Source organism: Telmatherina bonti (genome assembly GCF_933228915.1).
Source record: "Telmatherina bonti genome assembly, chromosome: 14".
Lineage (NCBI taxonomy): Eukaryota > Metazoa > Chordata > Actinopteri > Atheriniformes > Telmatherinidae > Telmatherina > Telmatherina bonti.
The window spans coordinates 37,601,091-37,613,932 of record NC_136612.1 but is presented as its reverse complement, the minus strand read 5'-3'; the positions used below and the strand labels follow the sequence as shown (position 1 = coordinate 37,613,932).

The 12,842-nt window shown below is 47.7% G+C and overlaps 1 protein-coding gene across 1 annotated transcript in view; it reads left to right on the top strand.

Annotated features, from left to right (window-relative positions):
* Window positions 1-3,173: 3,173 nt before the first annotated feature.
* The window catches only part of LOC306765492 (MBT domain-containing protein 1-like), a 117,726-nt gene continuing 108,057 nt past the window's right edge, over window positions 3,174-12,842 (top strand). Inside the window, exons 1-6 of the mRNA XM_079252969.1 lie at window positions 3,174-3,230; window positions 3,603-3,840; window positions 7,512-7,645; window positions 8,171-8,273; window positions 12,483-12,562; window positions 12,700-12,817. Of these exons, the coding sequence (XP_079109095.1) occupies window positions 3,210-3,230; window positions 3,603-3,840; window positions 7,512-7,645; window positions 8,171-8,273; window positions 12,483-12,562; window positions 12,700-12,817 (694 nt within the window). The 5' untranslated portion in view covers window positions 3,174-3,209. The remainder of the gene's footprint in view (window positions 3,231-3,602; window positions 3,841-7,511; window positions 7,646-8,170; window positions 8,274-12,482; window positions 12,563-12,699; window positions 12,818-12,842) is intronic.

Sequence of the window (12,842 nt, the reverse complement as noted above, 5' to 3'; positions counted from 1 at the left end):
GAAGACCAGATGCTTCTAGTCGTCCCGTTGGAGCTCTCCGATCAGAAGACCAGATGCTTCTAGTCGTGTCGCTGGAGCTGTTCGATCAGAAGACCAGATGCTTCTAGTCGTCCCGTTGGAGCTCTTCGATCTGAAGAACAGATGCTTCTAGTTGTCCCGTTGGAGCTCTCAGCTCAGAAGACCAGATGCTTCTAGTCGTCCTGTTGGAGCTCTTAGATCAGAAGACCAGATGCTTTTAGTCGTTCCGTTGGAGCTCTTCTATCAGAAGACCAGATGCTTTTAGTCGTTCCGTTGGAGCTCTTCTATCAGAAGACCAGATGCTTCTAGTCGTCCCGTTGGAGCTGTTCGATCAGAAGACCAGATGCTTCTAGTCGTGTCGTTGGAGCTGTTCGATCAGAAGACCAGATGCTTCTAGTCGTCCTGTTGGAGCTCTTAGATCTGAAGACCAGATGCTTCTAGTCATCCCGTTGGAGCTCTCCGATCAGAAGACCAGATGCTTCTAGTCGTGTCGTTGGAGCTGTTCGATCAAAAGACCAGATGCTTCTAGTCGTCCTGTTGGAGCTCTTAGATCTGAAGACCAGATGCTTCTAGTCATCCCGTTGGAGCTCTCCGATCAGAAGACCAGATGCTTCTAGTCGTGTCGTTGGAGCTGTTCGATCAAAAGACCAGATGCTTCTAGTCGTCCCGTTGGAGCTCTCAGATCTGAAGACCTGATGAATCTTGTCGTCCCATTGGAGCTCTTCGATCAGAAGACCAGATGCTTCTAGCTGTCGCGTTTGAGCTCTCCGATCAGAAGACCAGATGCATCTAGTCGTCCCGTTGGAGCTGTTCGATCACAAGACCAGATGCTTCTGGTCGTCCCGTTGGAGCTTTTCGATCAGAAGACCAGATTCTTCTAGTCGTCCCGTTGGAGCTGTTCGATCAGAAAACCAGATGCTTCTAGTCGTCCCGTTGAAGCTGTTTGATCAGAAGACCAGATGCTTCTAGTCGTCCCGTTGGAGCTGTTCGATCAGAAGACCAGATGCTTCTAGTCGTCCCGTTGGAGCTCTTCGATCTGAAGAACAGATGCTTCTAGTTGTCCCGTTGGAGCTCTCAGCTCAGAAGACCAGATGCTTCTAGTCGTCCTGTTGGAGCTCTTAGATCTGAAGACCAGATGCTTCTAGTCGTCCCGTTGGAGCTGTTAGATCAGAGTGACCAGATTCTTCTAGTCGTCCCGTTGGAGCTCTTAGACCAACAGACCAGATGCTTCTTGTCGTCCCGTTGGAGCTCTCAGATCAGAAGACCAGATGGTTCTAGTCATCCCATTGGAGCTCTTAGACCAGAAGACCAGATTCTTGTAGTCATCCCAAGGACTCGACTCATGGACATGGAGCCTTTTCACAGTCTCCTTCTGTCATTGAGGTCTGCTGGGATTTTAAGTGGTTACTTTGACGTATGTGAAAGTGCTCTACAGATAAAGGATTGATTCCGGTCTGCTTCTGGTTTTCAAATCCTCTCTTTTGTTTTTAAAGCTCCTAAGTGTCCCAGTCGAGGTATTTATCTGACTGGCCTTTCGCCTGTGAGGCTCCCAGAGGCCAGGGCTGGTCTCTGCTTTATCTCTAAGGCGAGGACCGTGTCTTTGTGTTTCTGGTCCTCACCTGTGGAATAGCCTTCCTGAGGACCTGAGGGCTGCTGGGACTGGTGATATCTGTAAGAGGAAGCTTAAAACTTACCTTTTTAGTCAAGCTTTTGGTTCATCATTGTGATTAATGATCATTTTTATCCTTTATTTAGGTTTTATTATTTTACTACATGTTAACTTCATATGATGTATTTATTATCTTAAGTTTTGCTATCTCATTTTAATGTTTTTATTTGTCTTTTATGGCTTCTTATTACATCTTTATTTTTATGTTGGATGTTTTTAATTATCTTTTTATTCATTTTCCGTATCTTTTACTTTTCCAGTGTTTTAGCTGGCCTTAGTCACCTTAGTGATGGAGTTGGGACGGCGTCTCTTGGGACATGACTTATCGTGTTTGCGATGTTGTGAATTTGCCGGTTTCACAGACTATTGATTTAGGAGGATTTGATCAGTATTTTTGTTTTTTTGCTTCTAATGTAAAGCCCTTTGCGCTACATTTTCATTGTAGGAAAAGGGCTTTATAAATAAATACTGACTGTTTAGACAGTTGATTAAAAACAAAGATGCACTGCAGTTTTCCCGATGACTGCTGGAGTGGACTCCAGCTTCCTGCAACCCTGACGAAGTGGTGAAGAAAATGGATGGATGGTTTCCAGGTTTAAATGTGAGCCGTATGATGATGAAGCAAACCAACGTGAGATGCAGGAAATCCAAAATAGTCATGAAAAAGTGTGTCAGTGAAATGAATGATGTGTTCAGGGACAGTCGTCTTAACCCTTTAACATCTCATGTGTAACTGTCTCAGATGGAACTACTTCCCTGCACCGATGCAGCAGCCACAGCTTTTACATTCCACAGTTCTCATCATGATGCATTCACGGCTCAATCACACTTTTCATCAAAGAAATTACTTTAGTTGCTGGATTTTCTGTTCCGCTTTCATTTCAGTGTAGACATCTGTTCCACGTTCATCACACCATCTTTAGTTAAAAACACCTTTATATGTTTCAGCTTATCTGTAACCTTCATCACACCATCTTTAGTTAAAACACCTTTATATGTTTCAGCTTATCTGTAACCTTCATCACACCATCTTTAGTTAAAACACCTTTATATGTTTCAGCTTATCTGTAACCTTCATCACACCATCTTTAGTTAAAACACCTTTATATGTTTCAGCTTATCTGTAACCTTCATCACACCATCTTTAGTTAAAACACCTTATATGTTTCAGCTTATCTGTAAAAACAGTAAATTTGCGTGAGAAGCCCGCGATTCTGCGGGTTTTGTTGTTGAGCTTTCGATCCTGCCCAGCAGAGGGCGCCAGAGGAGCCACGTTTCACTTCACTCACCACGCGAAGCAGAGCCGCGAGCCAATCAGCAGCCAGCGTGTGCAGCTGCCGCGCCTGCGCGTTGGAGCTGTGTTGCTGCCCGTGTAACATAGACATATGATGCCTGTGATGTCTATGTAACACTGTCTATGTAATGTGGTGCGGTGTCATGTCTGCTGCAGGATTTTAACGTGATCAGAGCGGGTTCAGTGGTTCCAGGGAGGCCGCCCCCCCCCCCCCTGCGGTTCAGCGTCATGGAAAGCACCAGAGACCCGGTGAGTCCCGACCCCGTCTGTCCGGGAACAGCGCGCTTCTTTCCGCCTTTGTTTCGGTTGCTGCAGCCCTGCGGCGCCTCTGGACCCGGACGGAGAGAGTCCACACACCGAGGACCTGAACCAGACTCGGTCCTGGCTCCGGGAGCTCCGTCCTGGCTCCTGGAGCTCCAGGAGATCCGTCCTGCCTGGACACTAGGCTGCACCGCAGTGCACGGATGCACATCACGCAGGCAGGGCTGTGAACGCAGCATTTGACAGGTGCTGCGTTCAAAGTCCGGGCTTGACGTGTTGATCCCATTCTCAGAGCTGGAAGTCCAGACTGGCCCAGCTCCAGGTTTTCTGACAGGAACCTGTTTGTGCTCTCCGCTTCAGGTGGAGCGTCTGTCCAGGAAGAGGAGGGACTCCTTCGGGATGCTGGACAGTCTGGAGGAGGACCGGAGCAGCTGCAGCACCGACTCCAGCGGCGGGAGCGGCGCGTCCAGTCCAGAAGACAGTGAAGACGAAGACCTCGGAGGAGGAACTCAGCTCACATCCATGTCCGCGTCGTCCCTGATGCTCATCAAGACCAACGGACAGGTGTACACCTATCCTGACGGCAAGGCGGGCATGGGTCAGTACTGGTCCCACAAAGATCTGGATCAGACTTTCTGGGTTTCAGCCTCACAACTTCTGCTTGTTGGACCGGTTTCCCTCCAGTCCTGGGCCTGAGACAGCCTTAGGCTGACTGCATCTGTTTCCATGGCAACGCCCAGCATCCTCCAGGTGAAACAAGAAGTCAGACCAGACGGGGGACTGAGTTTCAGACTGGTTTCGGACTGGGTTTCGGACTGGTATGGGACTAGTATGGGACTGTGTTTTGAACTGGTTTCGGACTGGTTTCGGACTGGTAAGGGACTGTGTTTTGAACTGGTTTTGGACTGGTATGGGACTGTGTTTTGAACTGGTTTTGGACTGGTAAGGGACTGTGTTTTGAACTGGTTTTGGACTGGTATGGGACTGTGTTTTGAACTGGTTTTGGACTGGTAAGGGACTGTGTTATGAACTGGTTTCGGACGAGCTGTTGGACTGTTTATTAGGCTGGGTTTGGACATAAAACCAAATGAAACACTGCGGCAGGTAAAATTAAATGAAATGAATAAATGAAAATTAAATGAAAAATACTTCATTAATCCCCAAAGGGAAATATTGTAGTATATAATAATAATAATAATAATAATAACTAGAGGAGGTCTTGTTCCGGAGGCTGATGGCTGCTGGCAGGAATGATCTTCTGTATCTTTCAGTCTTACTGGACCTGAAGAAGCCTCTCACTGAACACACTTTGTTGTTTCATCACTGTGTTGTGGAGAGGGTGTGAAGAATCCTCCATCATCTTCATCAGCTTGTGCAGCATTCTTCTTTGGACAGTCAGCTCCAGCGGCTCCAGAGTTACTCCAAGCACAGAAGCAGCTTTCTGGATCAGTTTGTTGATTCTCTTCAAGTCTCTGGTTCTGATGCTACTACCCCAGCAGATGCTGCAAAGCTGACTGCACTCTCCACAACAGACTTCTAGAAGATATGCAACATCTTGGTGCAGACGTTAAACCATCTCAGCTTCCTTAAGAAGTACAGTCTGCTCTGACCTTTCTTGTAGATGTAGTCAGTGTTGCATTTCCAGTCCAGTTTGTTGTCCAGCTGAACTCCAAGATACTTGTATTCCTCCACCACCTCCACCTCCTCTCCCAGGATGGAAACAGTGCTTTGTTTATTCTTCTTCCTCCTGAAGTCAACAATCATCTCTTTTGTTTTGCTGCTATTTAATATGAGATGATTGTCACCGCACCATTTAACAAACTGACTGACCAGTTCTCTGTACTCTGCTTCTTGTCCATCCCTGATACACCCCACAACTGCAGAGTCATCAGAGTATTTCTGCAGATGACAGGACTCAGAGTTGGACTGGAAGTCTGAGGTGTACAGAGTGAAGAGGAATGGCCAGAGTACAGTTCCTTGTGGTGCACCAGTGCTGCTGACCTCCATCTCAGACACACAACCTTTCAGTCTCACAAACTGGGGTCTGTTTGTGAGGTAGTCATAGATCCAGGTGGTTGTGGAGGTATCCACCTGGAATTTATGGAGCTTCTCACATAACAAAGCAGGCTGAATGGTATTAAAAGCACTGAGAAATGAAAGAACATGACCCTCAGAGTGCTGCCTGAATGGTCCAGATGAGAGTGTGCTCTCTGGAGCAGGTATATGATGGCATCTTCAACCCCAAGTCCATTACGATATGCAAACTGGAATGGGTCCTGAAAGGTGTTTACTTGCTTGTTGAGGTGAGCCAGTAAGAGTCTCTCCAGGACTTTTATGATGTGAGATGTCAGGGCAACTGGTCTGTAGTCACTTGGTTCAGCTGGTTGTGTTTTTTTAGGCACTGGAACAAGGCAGGAGGTTTTCCACAGCACTGGGACTCTATTTTGTCTCAGACTGGTGTTGAAAAGGTGCTGGAGAATCGGACATAGTTGTTTTGAGCAGGTCTTGAGAACTCTGGGACTGACACTATCTGGACCTGCAGCCTTGTTCTGGTTCAGTTTCTCAAGTTGCTTCTTAACCTGATTGCAGGAGACAAACAAGGTGGAGGTCTCAGGATGTCCTGATGTGGAGGGAGATGAAGCTGTGTTCTGGTCCATGACTGAGCTGCAGGGTGACAGATTGGAGGCGTGACAGGAAAGCAGTGGGCTTATGGAGGGTGTGTGGTCTGTTGGGCTGGAGGTAGGGGGTGAACTGAACCTGTTGAAGAATATGTTCAGCTCATTAGCTCCGTCCAGACCTCCATCAGGCTGGTCCCCCTTTAACTTGAAGCCGGTGATCTTCTTCATTCCAGACCACACATCCCTCAGGTTATTCTGCTGGAGCTGACTTTCTAACTTCTTCCTGTAGTCCTCCTTGCACTTCTTAGTTTGTGTTTTAAGTTGTTTTTGTGTTGCCCTCAAGAACTCCCTGTCTCCATCCCTGAAGGCTTTCTTTTTGATGTTCAGCAGCTTTTTCAGGTCACTGGTGATCCAGGGTTTGTTATTGGGGAAGCACCTCACTGTTCTTGTTGGGACGATGCTGTCCACACAGAAGTTTATGTAATCTGTCACACACTCAGTCATGGCGTTGATGTCGTCTCCATGAGGTTCACAGAGGACGTTCCAGTCTGTAGCCTCAAAGCCTCCTCTAAGAGCATCTTCAGCTTCAGCAGACCAGATTTTGATAGTCTTTGTGATGACTGGTTGCTGCTGAACGATGGGCTTGTAGGTGGAGGTGAGAAGAACCAGATTATGGTCAGATCTTCCTAAAGGAGGCAGGGCAGAACAACTGTATCCATTATTCATATTTGCATAAAATAAGTCCAACATCTTATTTTCTCTGGTGGAGCAGCTGACAAACTGCTGGAATGTTGGTAGAGTTGCAGAGAGGGAGACGTTGTTGAAGTCTCCGGAGATCACCATGAATGAGTTTGGATGCTGTGTTTGTAGCCGAGCAACGACGGAGCTGATGACATCACAGGCTGTGTCTGGTGCGGTACCAGGTATTATATAAACCACTACCAGAATAACACAGGTAAACTCTCTGGGTAAATAATATGGACGGAAGCTCACAGCTAACAGTTCCATGTCCCTTGTGCATATCTTCTCCTTGACAGTAACATGTCCAGGATGACACCAACGCTGGTTAACCAGCACTGCAATTCCACCACCCTTTAGCTTTCCGCTGTGTTGTCTACTGCGTTCTGCACGGACCGTTTTAAAGCCCGGTACAGACACATTACATTCACGGATGTGTTCTTTTTCCGCTGTCTCACTCCCGCTCTGCATCCTCTTCTCTTTCTTTTCAACTCTATCAGGATTTGATGTGTTGTTTCGCTGATAATCCTGATTTGGGAGAAGTTAATCAGTTGATCCCGATTGTAAAGAAGTCTTTTGTTGCCATGGAGACTCATCATAACAAGCCTTGAAAGAGCAAAAATTTGGAGAAAAATCTTCCTTGCAGCACACCCTCCGAACCGGCATGAAATCCTCAGAAAAAAATACCGAGTTTGAGGTCATATCTATGTGAGAAGAGTTTGTACTTTAAAAAAAAAATCTAGATAGCAAGTCAGAGCTACTACAATCTGCTGCCGACAGAAGGCACAATCTAGAATGTAGAGATGTCTTGGTGTCGTCTCTCAGAACCGTCTGAATCCAGGTGACGCTCTGGATGAGAAGGTCAGGTGTTCTGAGAAAGCTGACCTTCACTGTCTCTCCTCTTCCTCCTCAGCCACCTGTGAGATGTGCGGCATGGTTGGTGTCAGAGACGCTTTCTACAGCAAGACCAAGCGTTTCTGCAGCGTCTCCTGCTCCAGGAGTTACTCCTCCAACTCCAAGAAGGCCAGCATCCTCGCCAGGCTGCAGGTAAGGGCAGGAGGAGGTCCTACAGGACCAGGTCTGACAAGATCAGGTCTTGCAGGACCAGGTCTTACAAGATGAGGTCTTACAGGACCAGGTTTACAGGATCAGTTCTGAGAGGATCAGGTCTTATAGGACCAGGTCTTACAGGATCAGGTCTGACTGGACCAGGTCTTACTGGACCAGGTCTTACAGGATCAGGTCTTGCAGGACCAGTTCTTACCGGACCAGGTCTTACAAGACCAGGTCTTACAGGACCAGGTCGTGCAGGACCAGGTCTTACAGGACCAGGTCTTACAAGATGAGGTCTTACAGGACCAGGTTTACAGGATCAGGTCTGAGAGGATCAGGTCTTATAGGACCAGGTCTTACAGGATCAGGTCTGACTGGACCAGGTCTTACCGGACCAGGTCTTACAGGACCAGGTCTTACAGGACCAGGTCTTACAGGACCAGGTCTTACAGGATCAGGTCTTGCAGGACCAGGTCTGACTGGACCAGGTCTTACAGAGGATGTCTGGGTGTGTTTCAGGGGAAACCTCCCACCAAGAAAGCCAAAGTTCTGCAAAAACAACCTCTGATGACCAAACTGGCTTCGTTCTCTCAGCACCAGCCAAGCAGCGTCCGGAAAAGTGGTGAGTTCTTCACTTTCACACAGGTGACTTCCTGTTTACCTGCATGTGACTTCCTGTTTACCTGCATGTGACTTCCTGTTTACCTGCATGTAACTTCCCGTTTACCTGTGTGCAGGTGACTTCCTGTTTACCTGCATGTGACTTCCTGTTTACCTGCGTGCAGGTGACTTCCTGTTTACCTGCATATAACTTCCTGTTTACCTGCGTGTGACTTCCTGTTTACCTGCGTGCAGATGACCTCCTGTTTACCTGCACGCAGGTGACTTCCTGTTTACCTGCGTGTGACTTCCTGTTTACCTGCATGTAACCTCCTGTTTACCTGCATGTAACTTCCTGTTTACCTGTGTGCAGGTGACTTCCTGTTTACCTGCATGTGACTTCCTGTTTACCTGCATGTAACCTCCTGTTTACCTGCATGTAACTTCCTGTTTACCTGTGTGCACGTGACTTCCTGTTTACCTGTGTGCAGGTGACTTCCTGTTTACCTGCATGTGACTTCCTGTTTACCTGCGTGCAGGTGACTTCCTGTTTACCTGCATGTAACTTCCTGTTTACCTGTGTGCAGGTGACTTCCTGTTTACCTGCATGTGACTTCCTGTTTACCTGCATGTAACTTCCTGTTTACCTGCATGTGACTTCCTGTTTACCTGCGTGCAGGTGACTTCCTGTTTACCTGCGTGCAGGTGACTTCCTGTTTACCTGCATGTAACCTCCTGTTTACCTGCATGTAACTTCCTGTTTACCTGTGTGCAGGTGACTTCCTGTTTACCTGCATGTGACTTCCTGTTTACCTGCATGTAACTTCCTGTTTACCTGCGTGTGACTTCCTGTTTACCTGCGTGCAGATGACTTCCTGTTTACCTGCACGCAGGTGACTTCCTGTTTACCTGCGTGTGACTTCCTGTTTACCTGCATGTAACCTCCTGTTTACCTGCATGTAACTTCCTGTTTACCTGTGTGCAGGTGACTTCCTGTTTACCTGCATGTGACTTCCTGTTTACCTGCATGTAACTTCCTGTTTACCTGCGTGCAGGTGACTTCCTGTTTACCTGCATGTAACTTCCTGTTTACCTGTGTGCAGGTGACTTCCTGTTTACCTGCATGTGACTTCCTGTTTACCTGCATGTAACTTCCTGTTTACCTGCGTCTGACTTCCTGTTTACCTGCGTGTGACTTCCTGTTTACCTGCATGTAACCTCCTGTTTACCTGCATGTAACTTCCTGTTTACCTGTGTGCACTTGACTTCCTGTTTACCTGTGTGCACGTGACTTCCTGTTTACCTGCATGTAACTTCCTGTTTACCTGCGTGTGACTTCCTGTTTACCTGCGTGCAGGTGACCTCCTGTTTACCTGCATGTAACCTCCTGTTTACCTGCATGTAACTTCCTGTTTACCTGCGTTCAGGTGACTTCCTGTTTACCTGCGTGTGACTTCCTGTTTACCTGCATGCAGGTGACTTCCTGTTTACCTGCATGTAACCTCCTGTTTACCTGCATGGAACTTCCTGTTTTCCTGTTTGCACGTGACTTCCTGTTTACCTGCACGCAGGTGACTTCCTGTTTACCTGCATGTGACTTCCTGTTTACCTGCATGTAACCTCCTGTTTACCTGCATGTAACTTCCTGTTTACCTGTGTGCACGTGACTTCCTTTTACCTGTGTGCAGGTGACTTCCTATTTACCTGCATGTGACTTCCTGTTTACCTGCGTGCAGGTGACTTCCTGTTTACCTGCATGTAACTTCCTGTTTACCTGTGTGCAGGTGACTTCCTGTTTACCTGCATGTGACTTCCTGTTTACCTGCGTGTGACTTCCTGTTTACCTGCGTGCAGATGACTTCCTTTTTACCTGCACGCAGGTGACTTCCTGTTTACCTGCGTGTGACTTCCTGTTTACCTGCATGTAACCTCCTGTTTACCTGCATGTAACTTCCTGTTTACCTGTGTGCACGTGACTTCCTGTTTACCTGTGTGCAGGTGACTTCCTGTTTACCTGCATGTAACTTCCTGTTTACCTGCGTGTGACTTCCTGTTTACCTGCGTGCAGGTGACCTCCTGTTTACCTGCATGTAACCTCCTGTTTACCTGCATGTAACTTCCTGTTTACCTGCGTTCAGGTGACTTCCTGTTTACCTGCGTGTGACTTCCTGTTTACCTGCATGCAGGTGACTTCCTGTTTACCTGCATGTAACCTCCTGTTTACCTGCATGGAACTTCCTGTTTTCCTGTTTGCACGTGACTTCCTGTTTACCTGCACGCAGGTGACTTCCTGTTTACCTGCATGTGACTTCCTGTTTACCTGCATGTAACCTCCTGTTTACCTGCATGTAACTTCCTGTTTACCTGTGTGCAGGTGACTTCCTGTTTACCTGTGTGCAGGTGACTTCCTGTTTACCTGCATGTGACTTCCTGTTTACCTGCGTGCAGGTGACTTCCTGTTTACCTGCATGTAACCTCCTGTTTACCTGCATGTAACTTCCTGTTTACCTGTGTGCAGGTGACTTCCTGTTTACCTGCATGTGACTTCCTGTTTACCTGCATGTAACTTCCTGTTTACCTGCGTGTGACTTCCTGTTTACCTGCGTGTGACTTCCTGTTTACCTGCATGCAGGTGACTTCCTGTTTACCTGCATGTAACCTCCTGTTTACCTGCATGGAACTTCCTGTTTTCCTGTTTGCACGTGACTTCCTGTTTACCTGCACGCAGGTGACTTCCTGTTTACCTGCATGTGACTTCCTGTTTACCTGCATGTAACCTCCTGTTTACCTGCATGTAACTTCCTGTTTACCTGTGTGCAGGTGACTTCCTGTTTACCTGTGTGCAGGTGACTTCCTGTTTACCTGCATGTGACTTCCTGTTTACCTGCGTGCAGGTGACTTCCTGTTTACCTGCATGTAACCTCCTGTTTACCTGCATGTAACTTCCTGTTTACCTGTGTGCAGGTGACTTCCTGTTTACCTGCATGTGACTTCCTGTTTACCTGCATGTAACTTCCTGTTTACCTGCGTGTGACTTCCTGTTTACCTGCGTGCAGATGACTTCCTTTTTACCTGCACGCAGGTGACTTCCTGTTTACCTGCGTGTGACTTCCTGTTTACCTGCATGTAACCTCCTGTTTACCTGCATGTAACTTCCTGTTTACCTGTGTGCAGGTGACTTCCTGTTTACCTGCATGTAACTTCCTGTTTACCTGCGTGCAGGTGACTTCCTGTTTACCTGCATGTAACTTCCTGTTTACCTGTGTGCAGGTGACTTCCTGTTTACCTGCAGATGACCTCCTGTTTACCTGCACGCAGGTGACTTCTTGTTTACCTGCGTGTGACTTCCTGTTTACCTGCGTGCAGATGACTTCCTTTTTACCTGCACGCAGGTGACTTCCTGTTTACCTGCGTGTGACTTCCTGTTTACCTGCATGTAACCTCCTGTTTACCTGCATGTAACTTCCTGTTTACCTGTGTGCACGTGACTTCCTGTCTGTTTACCTGCGTGCAGGTGACTTCCTGTTTACCTGCATGTAACCTCCTGTTTACCTGCATGTAACTTCCTGTTTACCTGTGTGCAGGTGACTTCCTGTTTACCTGCATGTGACTTCCTGTTTACCTGTGTGCAGGTGACTTCCTGTTTACCTGCATATAACTTCCTGTTTACCTGCGTGTGACTTCCTGTTTACCTGCGTGCAGATGACCTCCTGTTTACCTGCACGCAGGTGACTTCCTGTTTACCTGCGTGTGACTTCCTGTTTACCTGCATGTAACCTCCTGTTTACCTGCATGTAACTTCCTGTTTACCTGTGTGCACGTGACTTCCTGTTTACCTGCGTGTGACTTCCTGTTTACCTGCATGCAGGTGACTTCCTGTTTACCTGCATGTAACCTCCTGTTTACCTGCATGGAACTTCCTGTTTACCTGCGTGCAGGTGACTGCAGGTGATGGCTTGGCGGCCGGGAGGTTGCCGGAGGTCAACATGGGGTAAAAGCCAGCGTGGCGCCGTAGGTGTGACGGCCTCCAGCGCTGCTTGCTTTAACGGTGGTTAATGTCGTAGCAAATGTCAAGCTAATACGGCGAAACGCGAGAAGACATTGATAACTGTCAGATGTCTGTCCAGATGTCTGTCATCCTGTAGGCGTCTGCAGATTGGAGGCCCCTCCCCCTAAAAATGTGGCCCAATCAGAGTCCAGAGTCCATTTCTTTCTCGTTGTTGTCATGCAGTGCCTGTGGAGGTGTTCGACTGGGGCCGTTACCTTGGTGACGGAGATGTGACAGGAGCACCGGTCACCTGTTTCAAGCATGTATGCATACAAATAGTTTTTATACATATATATCTAAATTTAGTCTTGGAGGTCTGACCCTCATAGAACCGGGCCACCTTTGGTTCCACTGAGCTGGTTTTAGAAGGAAAAAAAATTCAGTTTTTGTGCTGGTACAGGTCCGAATGGGGAAGACCTGGGGCCACATCAGCGAAGGAGTTCGGGTGGAGGTCCCAAACACAGACAGTGGACTCCCCATGAGGGTCTACTGGATCGCCAGCATCATCAAACTGGCTGGTATGTGCACACACACACACACACA